Raw genomic sequence first — 27,001 nt, forward strand, 5'->3', positions numbered from 1 at the left:
AGGCACCGTGATTAAGACTAGTTGGAATTTTAGTTGCATTCATGTATTTCAAGTAGGGAAGTGACAGGTTGGATTACAGTTTCAAGAGATTACACAGGTAGATGGAGGACGATGGCACACAGACTGAAGAGCCTCGACCGAGGTTTAGAGAAAATAGAGGCATGGGGGAGGAGCATTCTAGAAATTAGAAGGAGGAAGAATCAATAGGACTTGGAGACAGTACAGGATGCAAAGAAAGTGGGGCTGGAACAGCCCCGGGTTTCTGGAGTAGCATCCCGGGTGAACAGTATGGCCACCGAGATGGAGACAACAGATGACATCTGAAGAAAGAGTGAGCCGTTTCAGAACCAGGGTCTGGGAGACCTCTCGGCTACCATGGCAGAGATTTCAATTAGACAACTGGATAAATACAGGCTGGAGTTCAGCAGGGAATTCTGGGGTTAGAGATAGAAATTTTGGAAACTTAGCATAAACACGACCACAGAAAATTTAGCTGTGGATGAGACTCCCAAAGACCTTTCAGAGAATAAGAATAGAAGGTCCTCAACCAAACCTAGGAGACATCCACATCAGAGGTACAAGCGAGCTATCTGGGAAGGTAATGGAGAGGGAAGAGCACCAGGGGAGCAGATGCTCTGCTAGGTGCTGGAAAAGAGAAAAGCTGCTGCGAAGTTATTTTCCTACAGAGATGCTATTTCCAAGTTAAACCATGACATTAAAACATACTTCTAGGGGCACCTGGGTGGCTCAGTCGTTTAAGCCTCGGATTCTTTTATTTTTTTAATATGAAATTTATTGTCAAACTGGTTTCCATACAACACCCAATGCTCATCCCAACAGGCGCCCTCCTCCATACCCATCACCCACCCACCCCTCCCTCCCACCCCCCATCAACCCTCAGTTTGTTCTTAATTTTAACAGTCTCTTATGTTTTAAGCCTCGGATTCTTGATCTCAGCTCAGGTCCTGATCTCACAGTTTTGAGTTCAAGCCCAGCGCTGGGCTCCACACTGGGCACAGAGCCTACTTCAAACAAACAAACAAACAAACAAAATCAAACAAAATCAAACATGAATCTAAGACAAAAGAAAAATCCATCTGAAACTTAAAGTTACACAGAAAAAAAAATTTTTTTAATAAATTAAAAAAAAAGAGTGATTAGGGGCGCCTGGGTGGCTCAGTCGGCTGAGCATCCGACTTCAGCTCAGGTCGTGATCTCGCGGTCTGTGAGTTCAAGCCCCGCGTCAGGCTCTGTGCTAACAGCTAGGAGCCCAGAGCCTGCTTTGGATTCTGTGGCTCTCTCTCTCTCTGACCCTGCCCCATTCATGCTCTGTCTCTCTCTGTCTCAAAAATAAATAAAAATGTTAAAAAAAATTAAAAAAAAAAGGTACACAGAGAAATGTGCTTTTTTAAAGTCTCTTAAAAAACTGTCAGTCTGTCTGCAGACTTTGCAAAAGTACTAGAAAAAAAAGGAAGAAGGAAAGCAGTAAAACCTGGGATCTGGGAAGGGAAGGCGGGAGAGGCAAGAAGGCAGGGACTGTGTGGACAACCCCGGCTTCTGCGATGCCTCCACACACACCCCTGTCACACCTGCTGCTCCCTCCTTCTTCCCAACTCAAACACCCAGCCCCTGAAGGCTAACACTGCACAGACATTAAGACGCGGACTTGCGGCAATCACTGTTAGTGTTTCAGTTTCTGCATACATAAAAACTGCAAAACGCAACTCCTACTACCTCCGTTTACCACATGCGTGATCTCACGTACCTTCTCAACTTCACTTGGCACATCTGGAAAGTACAGGAATGATACCCACAGGGTTACTGTGGGGAACGCAGGTCAGGTGTCCAATGAGAACAACACCCAGCACGTTTCTGGCACCAGGTAAAATCCAGCTCTAATTGGTGGTGGTCCATTTTGTTTCAGTGCATTGTTCTAGATACGTGGACCTTTTTCTTTTTTTTTTTCTTTTTTTTATTATTTTTGTAATGTTTATTTATTTTTGACAGAGAGAGACAGAGGCAGAGAGAGAGAGGGAGACACAGAATCTGAAGCAGACTCCAGGCTCTGAGCTGTCAGCACAGAACCCAACGTGGGGTTTGAACTCACAAACTTTGAGATCATGACCTGAGCTGAAGTCAGATGCTTAACTGACTCAGCCACCCAGGCACCCCCATGGCCCTTTTTCAAAGTACCAAATGCTCTTTAGGTACAGGCTTCTCCTGGTTTCCCTGCCCTATACTTCATTATTAATTATAGTTGTGGTGCTCAATTATTTTCCTAGGAACAGCATGCCCTTGGCTAAGAGCAGAATTCCTTATGGAAAATTTTAAAAAGAAACTCAAACTTCATTCACATAATTTCTTACAAGGACCTTTCAAGAACTAATCCTAAGGAAATAATCAATCCTTACACCAGAATTTTTTCAATGAGCTCTACTAATGAAAATAAAATAGAGCAAATAAATATAAATTGGAAAATACTCAAAATAGCTCATGAACCAAAACTGACTTTTTGTTTTCTTTTATATGTATTCTAAAATGTTTCCTGGTAGATTTTCCTTCCCTAGCTCTTTGTACATGGTGATGAGACGATGAATTTGTGTACCAGGAACCTCCCATTTCACCTATGCAGGGACCAGACATTCACGTAGGAGGCAGAAAGCCACTGCACTCCCCAAACACCTCTGCAGGATGTGTCTGGAGTCATCGGCTTCCACACAGTCTGCCAAACCCCTCCGGACCCCCGGTCATGGCACAGAGCCCCTGACTGCAACAAAATGGATGATGACAATTTGCACAGGACTCAAAAGGCCACAAAGACAAGCCAATCAGCCATGCTGTTTTTGGAGCCACGTTTCAGTTCTTAAGCTGATCTGTTTCTAGATACCACGAACCAAAATTACCATCTTCTAGATTTCCACATCCTATTTACAATAAAGACACATGACTTAGGAAAAGAAGACTGAATTTCAGTCTCTAATAACCAAAAAACCCAGAACATGAGGCAGCCAGCAGGAACCTATTCCAAGCCAGGCCACAAGGAACCTGAAACAGAAGAAAATTCTATCATGATATAAATTTATATACTGGAGGCAGAGGTGAAGCACAGTATTTAAGAACAGACTATGATGTCAGTCTGATGGGGTTAGAATCCTGGCTCTGGCTAGAAAATCTCGGTCAAGCTTCTTAATCTCTTGTGCTTCATTTGGCTTATTTGCAACATGGATGTAATGCTGCACTGAACTCAGAGGAAGGTTGTAGAGATGAAACGTCAAGTGCTTACAACAGTGCCTGCAGGACGTCAGCAAGATGGTAGAATAGGAGGTGCCCAGCTCATCCCCCAACACAATCACCTGGCAGCCAGCCACGGACGAAGTCTGCTTGTGGGAACTTTGGGATCCAAGTAGAAAGTTGCAAAACCCCAATGAAGCCTAAGACCATGAAATATCACCTGGTGAAGGCAGGCCAGTGCCCTAGTGGTATGCTCATGGGCAGTGGTCCCAGCTACAGACTGGAAGTAGCCCTGTCCCTATGGATGTGGCTCCAACCCAGCTTCACAATGCTCCTGAAACAACCACATTTGCCAAAGGACCCTGGGGAGCCACAATCCATCCGTGACCCCTTTATCATACCTGCTGACCTCAGACCTCAGTGCACCAGAGGTGGCCCTGAGACCTAACCCCAACCCCACTATAAGGAGGTAAAGAGTCACTCCTGCTGGCCCAGGGACCTGGAAACACACATGTTTTCCCCTGGCAGCAGGTCTGTTGACCTGACTCCTAGCTGTGGATTCTTTTGGACTCAGTTCCAGGACTGATCTATGGGGGTCTGAGGGCAATGATGTACACTCAGGGAACTGGAGGACACATGTCTGTATGAGTCCCCACTGGGGGGTCTACCAACCTCAGTCCCAACTGTAGATCCTGTAGAGCCTTGTGATCCTGTTCCCACCCTGCTCTACCCTGGTCCAGAAGGCAGTGCTACCCATCTAGGGACCTGGTGGAAGCATGCTCAGGGATACAGCTGGAGCCACAGCCATCCATATCCTCCCTGGTAAGAGGCTTATCAACTGTAGGCCTGAAAATGGCCGTGTGACCAGACTCAAGACCTGCTCAACCACAGTCCCAGAGCAGTCCTGTCCACCCAAGGTACAGGCAGGATCCACAGCAACCCATGCCCATGGTAACAGGCCTGCCAATGTTGGACCCAACGGTGACCCGGCAACAGTCAGGTAACCAGGCTTAGTCCTGCTCGACTGCAATCCTACAGATAGTGCCATCAGTCTGGGGACACAGCAGCGGAAGGCCTGTACCTGTTAACACCAGCCTGTAAAGACAGGAAGAAGTGCTTAACTGCTTCAAGTACACAGACATCAGTGCAGGGTGACATGGATCACGAAGAATCAGGCAACTATGACATCACAACAGGAAACGAATAAAGCCCCAAGAAATGGAAATATATGCAGTTTCTGACAACGAATTCAAAATTATTACCTTAAGAAAGTTCAGGGAGGTACAAGGAAATGCAAATAGACAATTCAAAAAAATCGGGGGGAAGTGCATGAACAAACAGACATTTCAACAAAAAGGAAAATAAAAATATCAAACAGAAATTCTCTAGCAGAAGAATACATTGAATGAAACATGCAAACAATTATAAGAGAATAATATGAGCACTTCTATGCCACCGAATTGGGCAATCTGAAACAACAGGAGAAATTCCTACAAACAATATCAACTACCAAAACTGAAACAGGAAGAAATAAAAAAATTCGAACAGACCTATAATCACTGAAGAAATAAATCAGTAATCAAAAATATTCCAACAAACAAGAGTCCAGGGCCGAATGGCTTCCCAGGGGGAATTCTGGCAGACATTTAAAGAAGAGGTGATACCAAATCTTCTGAAACTGTTCCAAAAAATAGAAAAGGAAGGGAATCTTCCGAACTCATTCTATGAAGCCAACATTACCTTGATCCCCAAACCAAAGACCCCACTAAAAAGGAGAATTACAGGCCAGTATCGCTGGTAACCTTTGATGCAAAAATTCTCAACAAGATACTAGCAAATCAAATCTAACAGTACATGAGAAGAATCATTCACCACTATCAAGAGGGATTTACTACTGGACCGCAGGGCTGCTTTGGTACCTGCAAGTCAATCAAGGTGTTACACACATTAATAAAAGAAAGGATAAGAACAATATGGCCATCTCAATAGATACAGAAAAAGCATTTGACAAAATACAAGCATCTTTTCTTGATACAAAAAACCTTCAGGCAAGTGGGGATAGAAGGAATGTACCTCAATATCATAAGGACCAGATACAAAAGGCCAACAACTAGTATCATCCTCAATGGGGGAAAAGCTCTCAGTTTTTCAGGAACACTACCGGGATGCCCACTCTCACCACTGTTGTTCAACACAGTACTGGAAGTCTTAGCCTCAACAATCAGACAACAAGAAGAAATAAAATGCATCCAAATTGGCAAGGAAGAAATCAAACCTTTACTCTTCACAGAGATAAGATACTCTATGTGGAAATCCCAAATGACTCTGCCAAAAAATTGCTAGACTTGATACATAAATTCAACAAAGTCACAGCATATAAAATCAAAGAATAGAAATCAGAGGGCACCTGGGTGGCTCAGTCAGTTAAGCAACTGACGCTTGATTTCAGCTCAGGTGATATCTCATGGTCGTGAGAAGGAGCCCCATGTCAGGCCCCATGCTGAGCATGGGGTCTGCTTGAGATTCTCTCTCTCTCTCTCTCTCTCTCTCTCTCTCTCTCTGTTCCTCTGCCCCTCTTTCCTGCTTGCACTCTCTCTCTCTCAAATAACACTTAAAAAGTAGAGAAATAAGTTGCATTTCATACACCAATAATGCAAGAAGAGCAGGAAGAGAAGCAGGAAGAGAAATCAAGGAATCAATCCCATTTTCAATTGCACCAAAACCATGAGATACCTAGGAATAAACCTAACCAAAGAGGTAAAAGATTATACTCTAACAACTATAGAACGCTTATGAAAGAAATTGAAGAAGACTAAAAATAAAAAATGCAAAAACATCCCATGCTCATGGATTGGAAGAACATATATCACTAAAATGTCTACATCACACAAAGCAAACTGCACATTAAATGCAATCCCTGTTGGGGCGCCTGGGTGGCTCAGTCGGTTAAGCGGCCGACTTCAGCTCAGGTCATGATCTCACGGTCCGTGAGTTCAAGCCCCGCGTCGGGCTCTGTGCTGACAGCTCAGAGCTTGGAGCCTGTTTCGGATTCTGTGTCTCCCTCTCTCTCTGTCCCTCCCCTGCTCATGCTCTGTCTCTCTCTGTCTCAAAAATAAATAAACGTTAAAAAAATTAAAAAAAAAAAAATAAATGCAATCCCTGTTAAAAGAACACCAGCATTTATCACAGAGCTATAACAAACAATTCTAAAGTTTGTATGGGACCAGAAAAGACCCCGAATAGCCAAAGTCATGTTGAAAAAGAAAAGCACAGTGGGAGTCATCACAATTCTGGACATCAAGCTGTATCACAAAGCTTTAATCAAGACAGTATGGAACTGGCACAAAAACAGACACATAGATCAGTGGAACAGAATAAAGGACCCAGAAATGGACCCATAAATGTATGGTCAACCAATCATCCACAAAGCAGGAAAGAATATCCCCTGGAAATAAGATCGTCTCTTCAACAATTGCTGCTGGGAAAACTGGACTGTTACATGCAGAAGGAAGAAACTGGACCACTTTCTTACAACGTACACAAAAACAAATTCAAAATAGATAAAAGACTTAATTGTAAGATGGGAAACCATCAAAATCCTACATGAGAAAACAGGCAGCAACCTATCTTACCTCAGCTAGAGCAACATCTTACTAAACATGTTGCTGAAGGTATGGGATACAAAAACAAAAATGAATTACTGGGACTTCATCAAGATAAAAATCTTCTGCACACTGAGGGAAATAATCAGCAAAACTAAAAGGCAACCAACGGAATGGGAGATGATTTTTACAAATGACATATTGGATAAAAAGCTAGTATCCAAAATCTATAAAGAACTTATCAAATTGAACATGTAACCACAACAAAAAAAATAAATAATCCAGTTAACGGGCAACCAGGTGACTCAGTCTGTTGAGTGCCCGACTTCAGCTCAGGTCATGATCTTACTGCCTGTGATTTCGAGCCCTTCATCGGGCTCTGTGCTGACAGCTCAGAGCCTGGAGGCTGCTTCAGATTCTGTGTCTCCGTCTCTCTCAGCTCCCCCCCCCACTCACAGTCTGTCTCTCTGTCTCTCTCTCAAAAAATAAATAAATAAATAAATAAATAAATAAATAAATAAACATTAAAAAATTAAAAAAAAAATTAATCCACTTACGAAATGGACAGAAGACATGAAGAGACACTTCTCAACAGAAGACTTACAAATGGCTAACAAATACATAAAAAATGCTCAAACTCACTCGTCATTAGAGAAATACTAATCAAAACCACAATGAGATACCACCTCATCCCTGTCAGAATGGTGAAAATGAACAACTCAGGAAACAACAGATATTGGCAAGGCTGCAAAGAAAGGGGAACCATCTTACACTATAGATGGTAATGCAAACTGGTTCAGCTACTCTGGAAAACAGTGGGAGTTTCCTCCAACAGTTAAAGACAGAACTACCCTACAACCCAGCAATTGCACTACTGGGTATTTACGCAAAGGATACAAAAATACTGATTTGAAGGGGTGCATGCACCCCAAAGTTTATAGCACCACTGTCAATAATAGCCAAATTATGGAAAGAGCCCAAATATCCATGGACTGATGAATGGATAAAGAAGATGTATGGGACACCTGGGTGGCTCAGTCGGTTGAGAGTCCGACTTCGGCTCAGGTCATGATCTCACAGCTCATGAATTCAAGCCCTGTGTTGGGCTCTGTGCTGACAGCTCAGAGCCTGGAGTCTGCTTCTGCTTCTGTGTCTCCCTCTCTCTCTGCCCCTAACCCACTCACATTGTGTCTTTGTCTCTCTCATAAATAGAGAAACATTAAGAAAAAAGAAGAAGAAGATGTGGTGTATATATACAATGGAATATTGCTCAGCCATGAAAAAGAATAAAATCTTGCCATTTGCAATGATACGGATGGAACTAGAGTGTATTATGCTAAGGGTAGTAAGTCAGAGGAAGACAAATACCATATGATTTCACTCATATGTGAAGTTCAAGAAACAAAACAGAAGAACATAGGGAAAGGGAAGAAAAATAAAATAAGGTAAAAACAGGGAGGGAGGCAAAACATAAGAGATTCTTAACTACAGAGAGCAAACTGAGTACTTCTGGAGAGGAGGTGGATGGGGAGATAGGCTAAATTGGTGATGGGCATTAAGGAGGACACTTGTGGGGATGAGCACTGGGTGTTACATATAAGTAACAAATTATTAAATTCTACTCCTCAAACCAATATTACAGTATAGGTTAACTAGCTAGACTTTAAATAAAATATTGGAACAAATGAATGAATAAATAAAATTTTAAACAGAGAGGAAAATAACAAAATTAATGAATGAAAAGAAGAATTCATTAGAGACCTCCAACACTACTCGATCAAGAAGAAAGGATCTGTGAACTCAAAGACCAGTCATGTGAAATATTTCAGTCAGAAGAAAAAAGAGTGAATTAAAGTGAAGAAAGCCTATAGGATTTATAGAACTCAATCAAGTGAATCAATATATGCATTATGGGACCTTGAGAAGGAGAAAAGTAAAAAAGAAAGGGATAGAGAGTTTGTTTAAGAAATAATGGTTGGGGCGCCTGGGTGGCGCAGTCGGTTAAGCGTCCAACTTCAGCCAGGTCACGATCTCGCGGTCCGTGAGTTCGAGCCCCGCGTCAGGCTCTGGGCTGATGGCTCGGAGCCTGGAGCCTGTTTCCGATTCTGTGTCTCCCTCTCTCTCTGCCCCTCCCCCGTTCATGCTCTGTCTCTCTCTGTCCCAAAAATAAATAAAAAAACGTTAAAAAAAAAAAAAAAGAAAGAATGGTTGAAAATTTCCCAGATCTTGGGAGGGATATAGCTATCCAGGCTCCTTTAGCTCAAAGTTTCCCCAACAGAATCAACCCAAAGATTACATCAAGACACATTGTAATTAAATTATCAAAAGCCAAAGCCAAAAAGACAATTTTTAAGTCAGCAAGAGAAAAAAGACTCTTCACATACAAAAGAACCTCCATAAGACTATAAGCAGGTTTCTCAGCAGAAACTGTGTTAGCCTGAAAAGAGTGGGATAATATATTCAAAGGGCTGAAAGAAAAGAAACGCTAATCAAGAATATATCAACCAGCAAAGCCGTCCTCCAGAAATGAAGGTGAAATAAAGACTTTCTGAAACAAACAGAAGCTAAAGGAGATTACCACCACTGACGTGTTTTGCAAGAAATACTAAAGGGAGCTTCTCAAGTTGTAATGAGTGAATACTAATTAGTAACAGAAAAACATGCTGGGCTTGAAAACAGTATAAAGGACAGCAGAGAATCTCTTGCTACAGAGATCAAGGGACTAAGGAACAGCCAGGAGAAGCTAAAAAAGGCTATCAACGAGTTGCAAAATAAAATGGAGACAACTACGGCTCGGATTGAAGAGGCAGAGGAGAGAATAGGTGAACTAGAAGATAAAATTATGGAAAAAGAAGAAGCTGAGAAAAAGAGAGATAAAAAAATCCAGGAGTATGAGGGGAAAATTAGAGAACTACATGATGCACTAAAGAGAAATAATATACGCATAATTGGTATTCCAGAGGAGGAAGAGAGAGGGAAAGGTGCTGAAGGTGTACTTGAAGAAATAATAGCTGAGAACTTCCCTGATCTGGGGAAGGAAAAAGGCATTGAAATCCAAGAGGCACAGAGAACTCCCTTCAGACGTAACTTGAATCGATCTTCTGCACGACATATCATAGTGAAACTGGCAAAATACAAGGATAAAGAGAAAATTCTGAAAGCAGCTAGAGATAAACGTGCTCTAACATATAAAGGGAGACCTATAAGACTCGTGACCGATCTCTCTACTGAAACTGGGCAGGCCAGAAAGGAATGGCAGGAGATCTTCAATGTGTTGAACAGAAAAAAATATGTAGCCAAGAATCCTTTATCCAGCAAGTCTGTCATTTAGAATAGAAGGAGAGATAAAGGTCTTCCCAAACAAACAAAAACTGAAGGAATTTGTCACTACTAAACCAGCCCTACAAGAGATCCTAAGGGGGATCCTGTGAGACAAAGTACCAGAGACATCGCTACAAGCATGAAACCGACAGACATCAAAATGAGTCTAAACCCATATCTTTCAATAATAACACTGAATGTAAATGGACTAAATGCTCCAACCAAAAGACATGGGGTATCAGAATGGATAAAAAAACAAGACCCATCTATTTGCTGTCTACAAGAGACTCATTTTAGACCTGAGGACACCTTCAGATTGAAAGTGAGGGGATGGAGAACTATTTATCATGCCACTGGAAGTCAAAAGAAAGCTGGAGTAGCCATACTTATATCATACAAACTAGACTTTAAATTAAAGGCTGTAACAAGAGATGAGGAAGGACATTATATAATAATCACAGGGTCTATCCATCAGGAAGAGCTAACAATTATAAATGTCTATGTGCCGAATACAGGAGCCCCCAAATATATAAAACAATTACTCATAAACATAAGCAACCTTATTGATAAGAATGTGGTAATTGCAGGGGACTTTAACACTCCACTTACAGAAATGGATAGATCATCTAGACACACGGTCAATAAATAAACAAGGGCCCTGAATGATACATTGGATCAGATGGACTTGACAGATCTATTTAGCACTCTGCATCCCAAAGCAACAGAATATACTTTCTTCTCGAGTGCACATGGAACGTTCTCCAAGATAGATCACACACTGGGTCACAAAACAGCCCTTCATAAGTATACAAGAATTGAAATCATACCATGCATACTTTCAGACCACAATGCTATGAAGCTGGAAAACCTCCAAAAGAACGGAGGTGAAAGGACACCCTCCTAAAGAATGAATGGGTTAACCAGGCAATTAGAGAAGAAATTTAAAAATATATGGAAACAAATGAAAATGAAAATACAACAACCCAAATGTTTTGGGATGCAGCGAAGGCAGTCCTGAGAGGAAAATACATTGCAATCCAGGCCTATCTCAAGAAACAAGAAAAATCCCAAATACAAAATCTAACAGCACACCTAAAGGAAATAGAAGCAGAACAGCAAAGACAGCCTAAATCCAGCAGAAGAAGAGAAATAATAAAGATCAGAGCAGATATAAACAATAGAGAATCTAAAAAAACTGTAGAGCAGATCAACAAAACCAAGAGTTGGTTTTTTGAAAAAATAAACAAAATTGATAAACCTCTAGCCAGGCTTCTCAAAAAGAAAAGGGACATGACCCAAATAGATAAAATCATGAATGAAAATGGAATTATGACAACCAATCCCTCAGAGATACAAGCAATTATCAGAGAATACTATGAAAAATTATATGCCAACACACTGGACAACCTGGAAGAAATGGACAAATTCCTAAACACCCACACGCTTCCAAAACTCAATCAGGAGGAAATAGAAAGCTTGAGCAGACCTATAACCAGCGAAGAAATTGAATCAGCCATCAAAAATCTCCCAACAGATAAAAGTCCAGGACCAGATGGCTTCCCAGGGGAGTTCTACCAGACGTTTAAAGCAGAGATAATACCTATCCTTCTCAAGCTATTCCAAGAAATAGAAAGGGAAGGAAAACTTCCAGACCCATTCTATGAAGCCAGTATTACTTTGATTCCTAAACCAGACAGAGACCCAGTAAAAAAAGAGAACTACAGGCCAATATCCCTGATGAATATGGATGCAAAAATTCTCAATAAGATACTAGCAAATCGAATTCAACAGCATATAAAAAGAATTATTCACCATGATCAAGTGGGATTCATTCCTGGGATGCAGGGCTGGTTCAACATTCGCAAATCAATCAATGTGATACATCACATTAATAAAAGAAAAGATAAGAACCATATGATCCTGTCAATCGATGCAGAAAAGGCCTTTGACAAAATTCAGCACCCTTTCTTAAAATAAACCCTCGAGAAAGTCGGGATAGAAGGAACATACTTAAAGATCATAAAAGCCATTTATGAAAAGCCCACAGCTAACATCATCCTCAATGGGGAAAAACTGAGAGCTCTTTCCCCGAGATCAGGAACACGACAGGGATGTCCACTCTCACCGCTGTTGTTTAACATAGGGTTGGAAGTTCTAGCATCAGCAATCAGACAACAAAAGGAAATCAAAGGCATCCAAATTGGCAAAGATGAAGTGAAGCTTTCACTTTTTGCAGATGACATGATATTATACATGGAAAATCTGATAGATTCCACCAAAAGTCTGCTAGAACTGATACATGAATTCAGCAAAGTTGCAGGATACAAAATCAATGTACAGAAATCAGTTGCATTCTTATACACTAATAATGAAGCAACAGAAAGACAAATAAAGAAACTGATCCCATTCACAATTGCACCAAGAAGCATAAAATACCTAGGAATAAATCTAACCAAAGATGTAAAAGATCTGTATGCTGAAAACTATAGAAAGTTCATGAAGGAAATTGAAGAAGATATAAAGAAATGGAAAGACATCCCCTGCTCACGGATTGGAAGAATAAATATTGTCAAAATGTCATTAGTACCCAAAGCTATCTACACATTCAATGCAATCCCAATCAACACTGCACCAGCATTCTTCTCAAAACTAGAACAAGCAATCCTAAAATTTGTCTGGAACCAGAAAAGACCCCAAATAGCCAAAGTAATCTTGAAGAAGAAGACCAAAGCAGGAGGCATCACAATCCCAGACTTTAGCCTCTACTACAAAGCTGTAATCATCAAGACAGCATGGTATTGGCACAAAAACAGACACATAGACCAGTGGAATTAAATAGAAACCCCAGAACTAGACCCACAAATGTATGGACAACTAATCTTTGACAAAGCAGGAGAGAATATCCTGGAAAAAAGACAGTCTCTTTAACAAATGGTGCTGGGAGAACTGGACAGCAACATGCAGAAGTTTGAAACTAGACCAGTTTCTCACACCAATCACAAAAATAAACTCAAAATGGATGAAGGACCTGAATGTGAGACAGGAAACCATCAAAACCCTAGAGGAGAAAGCAGGAAACAACCTCTCTGACCTCAGCCGTAGCAATTTCTTACTTGACACATCCTCAAAGGCAAGGGAATTAAAAGCAAAAATGAACTACTGGGACCTTATGAAGATAAAAAGCTTCTGCACAGCAAAGGAAACAACCGACAAAACTGAAAGGCAACCAACAGAATGGGAAAAGATATTTGCAAATGACATCTCAGACAAAGGGCTAGTATCCAAAATCTATAAAGAGCTCACCAAACTCCACACCAGAAAAACAAATAACCCAGTGAAGAAATGGGCAGAAAACATGAATAGACACTTCTCTAAAGAAGACATCAGGATGGCCAACAGGCACATGAAAAGATGCTCAATGTCGCTCCTCATCAGGGAAATACAAATCAAAACCATACTCAGATATCACCTCACACCAGACAGAGTGGCCAAAATGAACAAATCAGGAGACGATAGATGCTGGAGAGGATGTGGAGAAATGGGAACCCTCTTGCACTGTTGGTGGGAATGCAAACTGCTGCAGCCTCTGGAAAACAGTGTGGAGGTTCCTCAAAAAATTAAAAATAAACCTACCCTATGACCCAGCAATACCACTGCTAGGAATTTACCCAAGGTATACAGGAGTACTGATGCATAGTGGCACTTGTACCCCAATGTTTACAGCAGCACTCTCAACAATAGCCAAATTATGGAAAGAGCCTAAATGTCCATCAACTGATGAATGGATAAAGAAATTGTGGTTTATATACACAATGGAGTACTACGTGGCAATGAGAAAGAATGAAATACGGCCCTTTGTAGCAACATGGATGGAACTGGAGAGTGTTATGCTAAGTGAAGTAAGCCATACAAAGAAAGACAGATACCATATTTCACTCTTCTGTGGATCCTGAGAAACTTAACAGAAACCCATGGGGGAGGGGAAGGAAAAAAAAAGAGGTTAGAGTGGAAGCGAGCCAAAGCATAAGAGACTCTTAAAAACTGAGAACACACTGAGGGTTGATGGGGGTGGGAGGGAGGGGAGGGTGGGTGATGGGTATTGAGGAGGGCACCTTTTGGGATGAGCACTGGGTGTTGTATGGAAACCAATTTGGCAATAAACTTCATATATTGAAAAATAAAATAAAATAAAACACCAAAAAAAAAAAAGTGGTTTGGAAATGTAAAAAAAAAAAAAAAAAAAAAATCAAAAAGTCACAAAGGAAGACCACAAGAAAGGAAGAAAGGAATGAAGGAACTATGAAAAAATTTAGAAACAATGAAGAAGATGGCAAGAGGAAGTTCTTATCTATCAATAACAACTTTAAATGTGAATGGACTAAATTCTCCAAATAAAAAAAAAAGCACAGAGTGGCTGAATATATTAAAAAAAAAAAAAAAGAAAAGACCCAACTATATGCTTCATACAAGAGACTCACTTCAGCTTTGAAGGCACACATAGGTTCAAAGTAAAGGGATGGAAAAAGATATTCCATGCAAATGGTAACCAAAAGAGAGCAGGGCTGGCTATGCTCATATATATATATATATATATATATATATATATATATATATAGATGCTTATATCAGACAAATTATACTTTCTTTCTACACTATACTATACTTTCTATACTATACTTTCTCAAAAGAGAAAGAAAGTCATCAAATAATGATAAAAGGGTCAATTCAATGTATAGCAGTTATAAATATACTAGCACCCACATCAAAACATGTAAATGTATAAAGAAAACATTGACAGATCTGAAGGAGAAAAATATATGGCATACAATAATACTAGGTGACTCCACTCCATAATATATAGATCACACAGAGGGTATCCATAAAGAAACAGCAGAAGTGAACAACACTATAGACCAAATGGACCTAACAGGCATAGATAGAAGTTCCCACCAGCAGCAGAATAGACATTCTTCTCAAGTGCACATGGAACATTTGGCAAGATAGATTCATGTTAGTTCACGACACAAGTTTCAAGAAATTCAAGCAAATAAAAATAATTCCAGGGTTAGACTTAAATGGAAGACCTGAAACTGCAAAATTCCTAGAAGAAAACATAGGGGGAAAGCTCCTTTTTACTGGTCTTGGCAAAGATTTTTTTTTTTTTTTTTTAAGGTTTATTTATTTTTGAGACAGAGAGAGACAGAACATGAACGGGGGAGGGTCAGAAAGAGGGAGACACAGAATCTGAAACAGGCTCCAGGCTCCGAGCTGTCAGCACAGAGCCCGACGTGGGGCTTGAACTCACCGACCGTGAGATCATGACCTGAGCTGAAGTCGGCCGCTCAACCGACTGAGCTACCCAGGCGCCCCGGCAAAGATTTTTTTTAATATGACACCAAGAGAAGAGCACAGGCAACAAAAGCAAAAGTAAACAAGGGGGACTATGTCTAACTAAAAACAAAAACAAAAACAAAAACTTCTGTGCAGCAAAGGAAACAATAACCTGAAAAGGCAACCTATGGGATGGCAGAAAATAGTTGCAAACCGTATTATCTGATAAGAGGTTAATAGGTAAAATATACAAGGAAATCATACAATTCAATAGCAAAGAAGCAAGTAACCCAATTGAAACATAGGCAAAGTACCTGAATAGATATTTTTCCAAAGAAGACATACTAATGGCCAACAGGTAAATGAAAAAAGGCTCAATATCACTAATCTTCAGGGAAAGGCAAATCAAAACCACAATGAGATGTCATCTTAAACCTGTTAGGATGGCTAGTATCAAAAAACACAGTAGATAACAACTGTTGGCAAGTATGTGAAGTAAAGGGAGCTGCGGGGTGCCTGCATGGCTCAGTCGGTTAGGCGTCTGACTTTGGCTCAGGTCATGATCTCACAGTCCTGTGGGTTCGAGCCCCATGTTGGGCTCTGTGCTGACAGCTCGGAGCCTGGAGCTTGCTTCGGATTCTGTGTCTCTCTCTCTCTGACTCTTCCCAGCTCATGCTCTGTCTCGCTCTCTCTCTCTCTGTCTCTCTCAAAAACAAAAACAAAAACAAAAACTTAAAAAAAAAGAGAATGGCTGTACACTCTTGGTGGGAATATAAATTGGTACACCCATTAGGGAAAATGCTAGGGAGCTTCCTCAAAACTTTAAAAAAGAGAACTGCTATGTGATCCAGTGATCTCGCTTCTGGGTATATATCCAAAAGAAATAAAATCACTGTTTTGGAAAGATGTCTGAACCCTCATGTTCATTGCAGCATTACTCACAATAGCTAAGGAAACAACCAAAGTGTCAATGCATGAATGTATCTTTGCAAAGTTATATGGAAAAAATATAACATTATCCCTGCTTTAAAAAGAAAGGGATTCGGCCATTTTCACAACATGAATGAACCTGGAGGACAGTATACTAATTGAAATAAGCCAGACACGTGAAAAAATATGACAGTATTCCATTTATATATGGTATCTTAAAAAATCAAACTCATGAAACCAGAGAATAGAACAGTAGTCATCAAGATCGGAGAAGAGGAACATGAGGAAATATTATTCAAAGGGTACAAATATTCAGGGCAGGATGAATAAGGTCTGGACGGCCACGGTACAGCATGGTGACTACAGTTAATGAAACCGTATTGTAGACATGAAATTTGCTGAGAGAGTTGATCTGAAGTGTTCTCACCACACATACATAAAGGATAATTATGTGAGGTGACGGATACGTTAATTAGCTTGACGGTAGTAATGTTGTCACAATGCATACATATATCGAAATATCACATCATACACCTTAAACACATAAAACTTATTTGGCAAGTGTACCTTAGTAAAGGTGGAAACAAAAGGGAATAAAGAAAAGAGAGATAAAGAAAAGAGAATAAAGATAAAACTTACAAGTATCAGTTTTAAGAACCAGTTTTTGACACATACTAAGCAAACTAGTAACTGCTAGTTATCACATCATCACCAGCATCTTATCTATTTGTCTATTTATTTTTATTTTCAAGTTTGTATTTAAATTCCAGTTGGTTAGCATACAGTGTAATCTTAGTTGCAAGAGTACACTTCAGTGATTCATCACTTACATATAACACCTAATGCTCATCAAAACAAGTGCCCTCCTTAATGCCCATCACCCATCTAACCCATGCTCCCATTCAACTCCCCTCCAGCAGCCCTCACTTTGTTCTCTATAAGTAAGGAGGCTGTTCCATGGGTTGCCCTCTTTCTTCCATGTGTTCATCTGTTTTGTTTCTTAAATTCCACATGAGTGAAATCATATGGGATTTGTCTTTGACTTATTTTGCTTAACATAATACATTCTAATTCCATCCACTTCATTGCAAATGGCAAGATTTCACTTTTCTTGATGGCTGAGTAATATTCCATTGTATCTGTCTGTGCGTATGTGTATGTGTTTGTGTGTATGTACATAGATATACATCCGTATCTTCTTTACCCATTCATGAGTCAATGGACTTATGGGCTCTTTCCGTAATTTAGCTATTATTCATAATGCTGCTATTAACATTGGGGTGCATGTATCCCTTCAAATCAGTATTTTGTGTCCTTTGGATAAATACCTAGTAGTGCAATTGGTACATCATAGGGTAATTCTATTTTTAACTTTTTGAGGAACCGCCATACTGTTTTTCAGAGTGGCTGTACCAGTTTGCATTCCCACCAACAGGGTAAGTGGGTTTCCCTTTCTCTGCATCCTCACCAATATCTGTTGTTACCTGTGCTGTTAATTTGAGCCATTCTGACAGGTACGTGGTGATACCTAAATGTAGTTTGTTTTGTTTTGTTTTTAAATAGGCTCCACACCCACCATGAAACCCAACATGGAGCTAAAACTCACCACCCTGAGATCAAGAGCTGAGCTAAGATCAAGAGTCAGACTGTTTTGTCTGTGCTATCAGCTGGGGCCTGCTTTAGATCCTATGCCCCCCCTCTCTGCCCCTCCCCCACTTATTCCCTCTCTTTCTCTCTATCTCTCTCAAAAAATGAATAAACTTCGAAGAGTTAAAAGAAAGAAACATTCGTTCTAAATCTCAACCATGGGTGCTCTGTAATGCACAGGTATACAGCTTCCAAGTGGTCCTTCCCACAACAGCTCTCTTAGACCTTTGCCATTGCTTCAAGTTCAGACCCTTTCCAACTCACCCCCATGGCTTACTTTAATAAAAACCAAAACAATACAAAGAAAAAAAAGGTATCTCGCCACAGTTGCCCCAACCTATTTCCACTAAACCTAAAATGTATCTGCACCTTCCCTCCTACCCACCTCCTCATTTCCCAACTCAAACCACATTCTCTCCCCTGAGGCTAACCTCTATATCCAACTCCTGTTTCCATTCCCCCCTCCATCTGCTAGGCTTTTCTGCACCAAGATCCTCTAGGTTAAGGTCTAAGAGGTTCACACACCACAAAGAGGCCATTAAAATACCTGAGCTAGGAGGTCCTCAATGTGGTTTGCCCAGGTCTGGCGTTTAACTCATACCTGAGGGAACAGTCAGCATCCTCTTCCCAGACATCAGTCACCTGAGCATCTACAAGTATGGTGGCAGTTCAAATGGCAAAGGAAGAGAGGAGGGAAACAAGCAGAGATCATGTGGTACTTTCAGGGACCTGCAGCATCCAGGTTAGTCGCTGACTAAAGAATGCCAAGTCTTCATCCCCTCAGAGCCACTGTGCATCTGTTAAGAAATAAAGATGCCAGAGGGCCTGCCTAGAGACAAGTTCACAATCTGTTGATCCAGCCTACACAAAGAGTTAAGGTTCAAGTGGGGGACTTTTCCATGGCCTCCCACAACACTAAGGCACTTCTTTTACAAGTGAATCAACTGAGTCAATGAGAGCTTCAGTTATTTCCTCAAAGACTCACAGCCAAGGCACACAAAGTGGAGATTCTACAACACATGGTCATGTCATCATCTGCTAACATCCATATGTTCATTTCCCCTCAAAATCCATAGATTGGAATCCTAATGCCTGATGTGATGGTATTAGCGGGTGGGGCCTCTGGAAGGTGATTAGATAACAAGGCCCTCATGAATGGGATTAGTGCTCTTATAAAAGAGACGCCACAGAGACCCCTTGCTCCTTCTACCAAGTGAGGACACAGCCAGAAGGTGTTTGGCTATGAATCAGGAAGATGGCCCTCATAGGACTCAACCATGCTGGGGCCTTGATCTTAGACTTCCCGGCCTTCAGAGCCATAAGAAAGAAATTTCTGTGTTCGATTTTGTTAGAGCAGGCCGAATGGACTGAGACACCACCCAAACAGATGTTGACAGGTTTAACAAGATGAGATAAAGAATGTTAATGTGAGTTGAATTACAATAAATATATAGACCTCAATTTCAGTCTTAAAAAATATAAATTATAGTATACATCTCCACAACTGTTGTGAGGACTTGTGGGTTATCAGGAGCCCTTGTCAAAAAGATTTCAATGTCACTGAAAACTCAATGTGAATCTCTTGGCTTATCTTATCTGCATATGACAAGGTCCACAGGAGGGTTCTGATAGAGCCAGTCATATCACGCCTATAGAACAGAGTGTCCTGAACGTTCAAATAAGACATAATGGGAAGACATAGGAGGCAAGCCAAAGGCTTCATGGCAAAATATACTTACCACTGAACTCACTCTTTCTTAGCAGTGCACCAACAACCCAGCCCACTTAACTAAAGCAGCTCTGGAATCAATCTTTGATGACAGGATCATAGGAAAGTACAACACAAATACCACACAAATGGACAGCAAAATGATCTCGCAGATCTCACAGAGATGCAGTACCTAATGAAGCCTATGAAAGGGACAAAGAATCTGGCAATTTAGCCACAATAATGACCCAACAGATGCTCAAAGGAGAATGGTAGGAATAAAAAACACCAAGAGAAGCTAGAAGTGTACGTTGTGGGTGGAGGGTTGGTTACTAGAGCAAATAATTTTGGAAAAAAAAAAAAAGAAAAAAATTTACTATGATCATTCCTCTGACTTTCAATGTCAAGTGAAGACTTGAATATTATTCATCACATATTTTTTGTCACAAAAATAATCTCTTCCCCCACCCCTAAAATTCTAAAATTGTAAAAAATTCTAAAATTCTAAAAATGAATACTTAGATAAAATTCACTTATTTTAATTTTTTTTTTATTTTAGAGAGAAAGAGATTGCACAAACAAGGGAGAGGGGAAGAGGGAAAGACAGAGAGAATCTTAAGCAGGCTCCATGTGGAGCCTGAGGCAGGGCTCGATCTCAGAACCCTGGGATCCTGACCTGAGCCAAAATCAAGAGTCAGATGCTCAACTGACTGAGTCACCCAAGCGCCCCTAACTTATTTTTATAATTTGGGCTTTGTTTTTCCCTCACAATTAACTACAAAATTCTGGTCCTTAAGTGGATTTACTTTGGGGGCACCTGGCTGTATCAGTCAGTTAAGTATCGGACTTCGGTTCAGGTCATGATCTCACGGTCCGTTGAGTTCGCGCCCTGCATCAGGCTCTGTGCTGACAGCTCGGAGCCTGCAGCCTTCTTTGGATTCCTGTCTCTCTCTTCTCTCTGCTCCTCCCCTGCTCATGCTCCATCTCTGTCTCTCTCTCAAAAATAAACATTATTATTTTTTTAAAAAAACACTGGATTTACTTTGAGTGGACTTTTCCTAGGACCAACTATTTTCACAGTTTGACAGACTTTTCAAAGGGCAGCTGTGAGGACCATGAGAGGACTCAAAAGCACATCCTTGGAGAAATGACAACAGGAAATGAACCTTGAGAAGAACGCACTGGGGACTATAATAAGCTGTGTTCAAATGCTGAGGGGCTGACATCGTGATTCTATTTCTTCTGAAAAGCCCAAGAATGCAGAACTAGAGCCAGGTTAAAAATAATGTAGACATTTCTCCTCAATATAACAGAAAACTTTAACAATTACGTTGCCCAAAAAGTGGATGCATTGTTGCCATTACTGCAGGTGTCCAAATAGGTTACAGCTAAGGAAGTACAGGTTAGTACAGCACTCCACGCTTCAGAGTCCACAGCTAATCAATGACCTTCCGCTCTCCTACCTTACACCTATTCAGTTCCTTCGCCCAAGGTCATTACTCAAGGATCTATTAACTCATTCAAATATTTACTGAGTCCTACTCTGTGGCAGGTACTATTCTAGGAGCTAGAGATATTTCAGTCAACAAAATGGAGAAAACCTTTGCCCCTCTAAAGTTAATTGCATCAGATTTTGAAAGTAACAGATACACAGGAAGGAGGGAATTGGTCTGAGCAAGGGGTCTGGGAGGAGAATGGGTTGGAATTTTACATAGGGTGATCAAGATAGGCTTCCTGAAGGGTGGCATTTGAGAGGCCTCATCAACAGGAGATGATTAACGTGAATTCTAGAAACATTACTTGTCATCCCATGGCTAGATAATCAAGTGATCACTAGCCCAATCAATAGACTTCTAGAGTCACTTCCCCCCAGCTGGCCTTATAGCTGTGCACAAGCCAAAAGAAAGCAAGGGCCAGTTAGAGCCGCAAGTCTGGTCCCAAGGCCCCTGGCCCTCCTCACATACCTGGAGACAGGTTTTCCCTGCTTCAGAACAAGGCCTTACCACTGGGTTCAACTCCCATCCACCAGCTCCCAGCCACCTATGGAGCTTCCAGCGATAACAAACTCCCTACAGTCCTCTTTTTCATTGAAATCCCCTGTTGCCCAGATTGCCACTCTACAGAGTGGGAGGGCTGAAAAGGTTTATTTCAGAGAATTGGCATCCAAGGGCTGCCACAATTGTTGGCATCCCAGGGCACAAGAAGTATTTGGCAAAAAAACAAAAACACACTTAAACATGACTTGGTTCTAATTTCTAGACTCCCAGACATCAAAATACACAGAACTTTAGGAAACTACTTAGTAATCCTCTTATTTTCCTTAGTTTCAAAAAACAACATTCACTTTCCAACACTCTCTGGAAGTTTCAAGCCTAAGAAGGGTTGTCCTTTTGTGGGAACAACTTTCAAACACATGGGAGCCTCACTTAAAGGTTTCCAGTTTGGGATCCAGGGCAGAATTAGGAAGATACTAATGCCACTCCCTTCAGGAAAGTAACCCAGTAGTTGGGGCGCCTGGATAGCTCTGTTGGTTAAGCCAGCCTCTGACTTCAGCTCAGGTCATGACCTCATGGTTCGTGGGTTCAAGCCCCCTGTCAGGCTCTGTGCTAACAGCTCAGAGCCTGGAGCCTGCTTCAGATGCTGTGTGTCTATCTCTTCATCTCTGGCCCTCCCCCACTGGGTTTCTCTCTCTTCCTGTCTCTCACTCTCTCTCCCAAAAATGAACATTAAAAAAACAGCTAACAGGGCAGAGCCTGCTTGGGATTCTCTATCTCCCTCTCTCTCTGCACTAACCCTGCTCACAGGCACACACATGCTATCTCTCTCTCTCTCTCAAAACAAATAAAAAAGCCTAAAATAATAATAATAATAATAATAATATAACCCAGTCGAGTTCATTACTCATCCAGTGAATGAATGGATGTGACAGAATGCCTAGCACCTACCCTGGGGAAAGTTATATTAATTTTTCTTTTTAATTTTCTTAAATGTTTATTAATTTTTGAGAGAGAAAGAGAGAGAGAGAGAGAGAGAGAGAGAGAAACCCAGTGGAGGAGGGGCAGAGAGGGAGAGAGACACACACAGAATCTGAAAGCAGACTCCAGGTTCTGAGCTGTCGGCACAGAGCCCAGCGCAGGGCTGGAAATCAGGAACCACGAGATCATGACCTGAGCCCAAGTCGGAAGCTGAACCCACTGAGCCACCCAGGGGCCCCGGGAAGTTTCCATTCAGGAGTCCACTCCATCCATCCACGCCCATTTCCGCAAGGCCAGAGCCCTTACAACACATACCAACGGGAAGGATGCTATACAAGTGTCCACAACCTGTCCTCTGTCTTCCAAAGAGGCTGCCCTGACAATATCTAGAAAAGAGGGTGCTCTGGTCAAAAGCCCCACGGATAAAGGTCATGACTGCATACCCTTAGGGCCTGATGACTCCCCAGGTTCCACTTGTAGCACACTTTGTCCCATTGGAAACGTCGTGGCTTTGGGTTCCAAGGTGCCCTGCAGCTGAGTGCAGGCCACCGGGAACGACCTCACCACAGCTACCTATCCTACCTACCAGGAGACAGCTTCGCACCCTTCACCCTTCCTTCAGGCACTGTGCTCAGGGTCTCGGTCGAGCCAGGGCGTAGGACACAAGCAGAGAACGTGAGCATTTGAGGACGCAGAAATGGCCTTGGGGTTCCCCTGCTCGGGGACCACGTTCATGACCTGGGCACCTGAGACGTTGGCGACTGGCACACGGGGCGACAGGGAGTGTGGACCGCGTGAAATGAGGGCCCTCAGCCGCTTCTCCTGCAATTCAGAGGGGGAACTCTGAGTTCACCCCAAAGAAAAGGTCACCTCAGTCACCAGCTCCCAAGAAGCCTCCCTGCGGAAGGAATGGTGCCATCAACAGCCTGTTCCTCCTTCCAGCCCAGGCTGGGCTTCAGGGGGAGCACAGCACCGGGGGGGGGGGGGTCCTAGGAAGGTCCCGCTGACCCATGCCCCCCGCTGTGCCACCACCCTCACTAAGAGCCCCGCGTGTCACTGTCCAAAGTGTCTCAGGCTGGATGTGAAATCATAGGGTTCCCCACAAAAAGCGTGACTCAGTCCCTAGAGCCTATTTTGCTGGATTCCCCGCTTCAGGGGACATGCACGTCTCCAAGCCCACCTCTGCTCTCAGGACATGCATGCTACGTGCAAATGCTTTCCCTGCCTCTCGACAGGCAGCGGTGGGAAAGCCAGCGGCGCAGCACGCTCACGTGGAGCCCGACTGCCTGGCTTCATGCCTCGAGTCCTCCCGCTTCACAGCAGTGACTCCCGGCACACATTCTTTCACATCTTCCATTGGAAATACTAATGGGGACGAGAGTCCTTGCCGAGGTACTCTGTGTCAACAGCCAAGATCTCTAAAGTGCTCAGAACAGTGCCTGGAACAGGCTAAGCGCTCTACCAAGGTGGGATAAGACCAACGAAAACAAAAACGCATAGGCAGTCCTCTCGTGGCCAGCACCTAAGGGAACTGCTGGGGATGGTGAGGCAGGGGAGGGATCCCTTCCTTCCCCCGACGGTGTCCGGCTCCCCCTCCCTCCTCAGGACTTCCCGCTGGCAAAAAGAAAACCTCCCTGCCTGATTCTGGGTGGTGCCAGCTAGGAACAGAGTGCCAGAACAGAGTGCTGCAGGGAGGGCCACAATGGAAGAACCACCTTATCCCAGGGGGTGCAGGATCCACTGCTCCACAAGTACCATGAAACCAGTGCAAGCAGAACAAAGAAACAAAGGCCACGAACCAGGCCAGGGTGCAGTGGACTGTGAGAGTCCGCCAAAGAGCGGATCCAGCCAGGGAGCTGGATACTTTGATGTGCTTCAGGTCAAGAGACTCTGCCTCCTCACATATATGGCAACCGGGACAGCACGTTTATGGAGGCGGTTCAAGACTTGAAAAGCATCAAAGGTACTCTGACAACAACCAATTTTAGATGAAATTCAGGGCAACTAATTTAAGAAGAAAATGTCTCAGATATCTAGCTCATGTATCAAATTCCATGCGATGGGTTGTGCAAAATATAATAATAATGGTAATAATGAAAATAATGATATTAAAGATAATAATAATCTCCTTAATTCCTGACAGAGACAACTCACCCCCCGGGGACAAAATAGATGCTTAGGAGCCTCAGCTGCTGAGAGTGGCCCCCACCACACCATCTTACTGAAAACATAAAGTACCATTCAGACTGATATGTAAGTTTGGGAAAGCCTCAGTTCTTAGACTTTTGCTTTCGGTAAGGTCACGGTGCTGCCTTCAGGATGTTTTCAGTCTTTGAGACAGTATTGGAAAACTCTGTTGAAATGAGAAATTCCAATGCAAGAAAACAGTGTCTTTGGAAAGAACTGGGTCCCTAACGCGGTCAGGACTCCATACAGGACATGGCACCGCAGACACTTACACAGACGCACAAACACAAACGCCAACAACCTGACAGAGGTGGAACCCATGCAATGAAAGAGCATTTGCTCAAGACCTCATTTCCAAAGGAGGCTGAGAGACGAGCACTGCCTGCTCAAGTACACATGCACTGGCTTCTAGGGACCTGGTGGGCTCTGAGTCACTTCTCCCTCTTGCTGCCTGGTGAGTCCCAGAGGAGATGTGATTCCTAAGGTCTGAAACTCTTGAAACACGGAACGAATGCAAGACAGGAGGTGCTCTACGGAAACATGAAGAACCACGCCCCACGGATAGGAAGAACAAAACCCACAAGTCTGCCTGGAACAAGGAGCTTTTCCATCCAACTTCCTCGCCAGAGTGCGAAGAAGAGGTTCCCACCCAACATGTCCCAAAAAGATGACTTTGAACTCCATCCACAACACCCAGTTCTCTTCAGCACACATCTCCAAGTAGGAAAGAGTCTGGACCACCCTCTAAAACACAGAAGTGCCACTTATTCCTGGCCCATTTGCTCAGAGTTCATTGATTGAATGCAAATTGCCTTCAGAAATGAAGAGCTCAACAGGGAGTTGCACTTCCCCTAATCCAGACTCCTACCCCGTAGTCTCATTGACTCCCAAGATAGAGGACCCCCTTTAGCCAAAAGCGGGGTGGGATCTCCCCCTCCCCATCAGAGGGTGCAACTCTGCCACCAGGGGCGGGGCGGGGCTGGGCGGGGCAGGGCAGCTGTTGTGGAGGGGGGAGGCAGGAGGCCTGTGTTCACCTGCTGCTTCCACTCTCAACCCCTTCAACACAGTCCCTGGCTGGCCTCCAGCAACTCAGGCCCACCACCCTGACTCTCCCTGGAATGTTTCTCTGGAATCTGAGGTCCCTGTGCTTCATTTTCACAGGCAGGAATGTTTCCTCCTGCTCTTGGCTGCGACGTCCCCGGCCCTGCCTTGACGTTTTCCCTCAACCGCAGGTCTGCGTGTTCGCACCTCCACCCTCCAACCCACTGCACACAGCGGGCCTGACTCTGCGCCTGCGCAGCTCCTGGACCACCGCCCCCCCCACCCCTGGAGCCTAACCCCCCACTGCATCTGGGGCCCTCCTCCTGGAGGGAAAGGGCAGGGTGGGATGGCTACAATGCATAAAGGTCACTCCTGAGTCCTCCAGACCACCAGAGAAAGGAGAGCAACAAGAACCCCTGAGCACGAGGGAGGGGAGGTGGGGTAGGGCAGGCGGGGTGGGGTGGAATGGAAGGGGAAGACAGAGAGGGGCAGGCGGAAACCCTGATGGGACCTTGTTACCAGGATCCCTACATACTCAGCCCTGGGACTTATGAAGGTACTGGAGGGAGGCTGTGGTTCTCAGCCCCTGGACCTTTAGGGTTCTCACAGATGGTCTTCTGGGGCATCTGGGCATCGCACCGCGCTCAGCCCCTGGCAGTGGTTGCGCTCCACGAGCCTATCCAAGAGGTGCCCCGTGTAGCGCGGCCCCCACCTCAGCCCCTACCTCCAGGAGCAGCCCGAGCAGCAGGGCCGCCACGCTCCGGGGCTGGCGGCTCATGGCTCCGAGTCCTCTCTGGGTGTGTCCCGCTACTAGGTCGCAGGCGCCAGTCAGCAGCACGTCCCCCGTGAGACGGTCAAGAGGGCAGGGAGGGCGTTAGTTCTCAGCAGGCCCGGGGTGGGGGGAGGTGGGGTCTCCGTGCGGCTTGAGGTCGCAGAACCGGTACACGGAGCACTTACAGCTCAGCCCTCTCTGCGCTCCGCCCCCAGCCTGGAAGCAACCGCGCCCGCGTGCGCGCGCGCGCACGCTC

General features: G+C 43.3%; 1 protein-coding gene across 1 annotated transcript in view; it reads right to left on the bottom strand.

Moving 5' to 3' along the window:
* VOPP1 (VOPP1 WW domain binding protein) overlaps window positions 1–26,950 on the bottom strand; it is a 111,389-nt gene extending 84,439 nt beyond the window's left edge. The window contains exon 1 of the mRNA XM_047834762.1: window positions 26,698–26,950. Coding sequence (XP_047690718.1) covers window positions 26,698–26,751 — 54 coding nt within the window. The 5' untranslated portion in view covers window positions 26,752–26,950. The remainder of the gene's footprint in view (window positions 1–26,697) is intronic.
* Window positions 26,951–27,001: the final 51 nt, after the last annotated feature.

Source organism: Prionailurus viverrinus, chromosome A2 (genome assembly GCF_022837055.1).
Source record: "Prionailurus viverrinus isolate Anna chromosome A2, UM_Priviv_1.0, whole genome shotgun sequence".
In the NCBI taxonomy this organism is placed as follows: domain Eukaryota; kingdom Metazoa; phylum Chordata; class Mammalia; order Carnivora; family Felidae; genus Prionailurus; species Prionailurus viverrinus.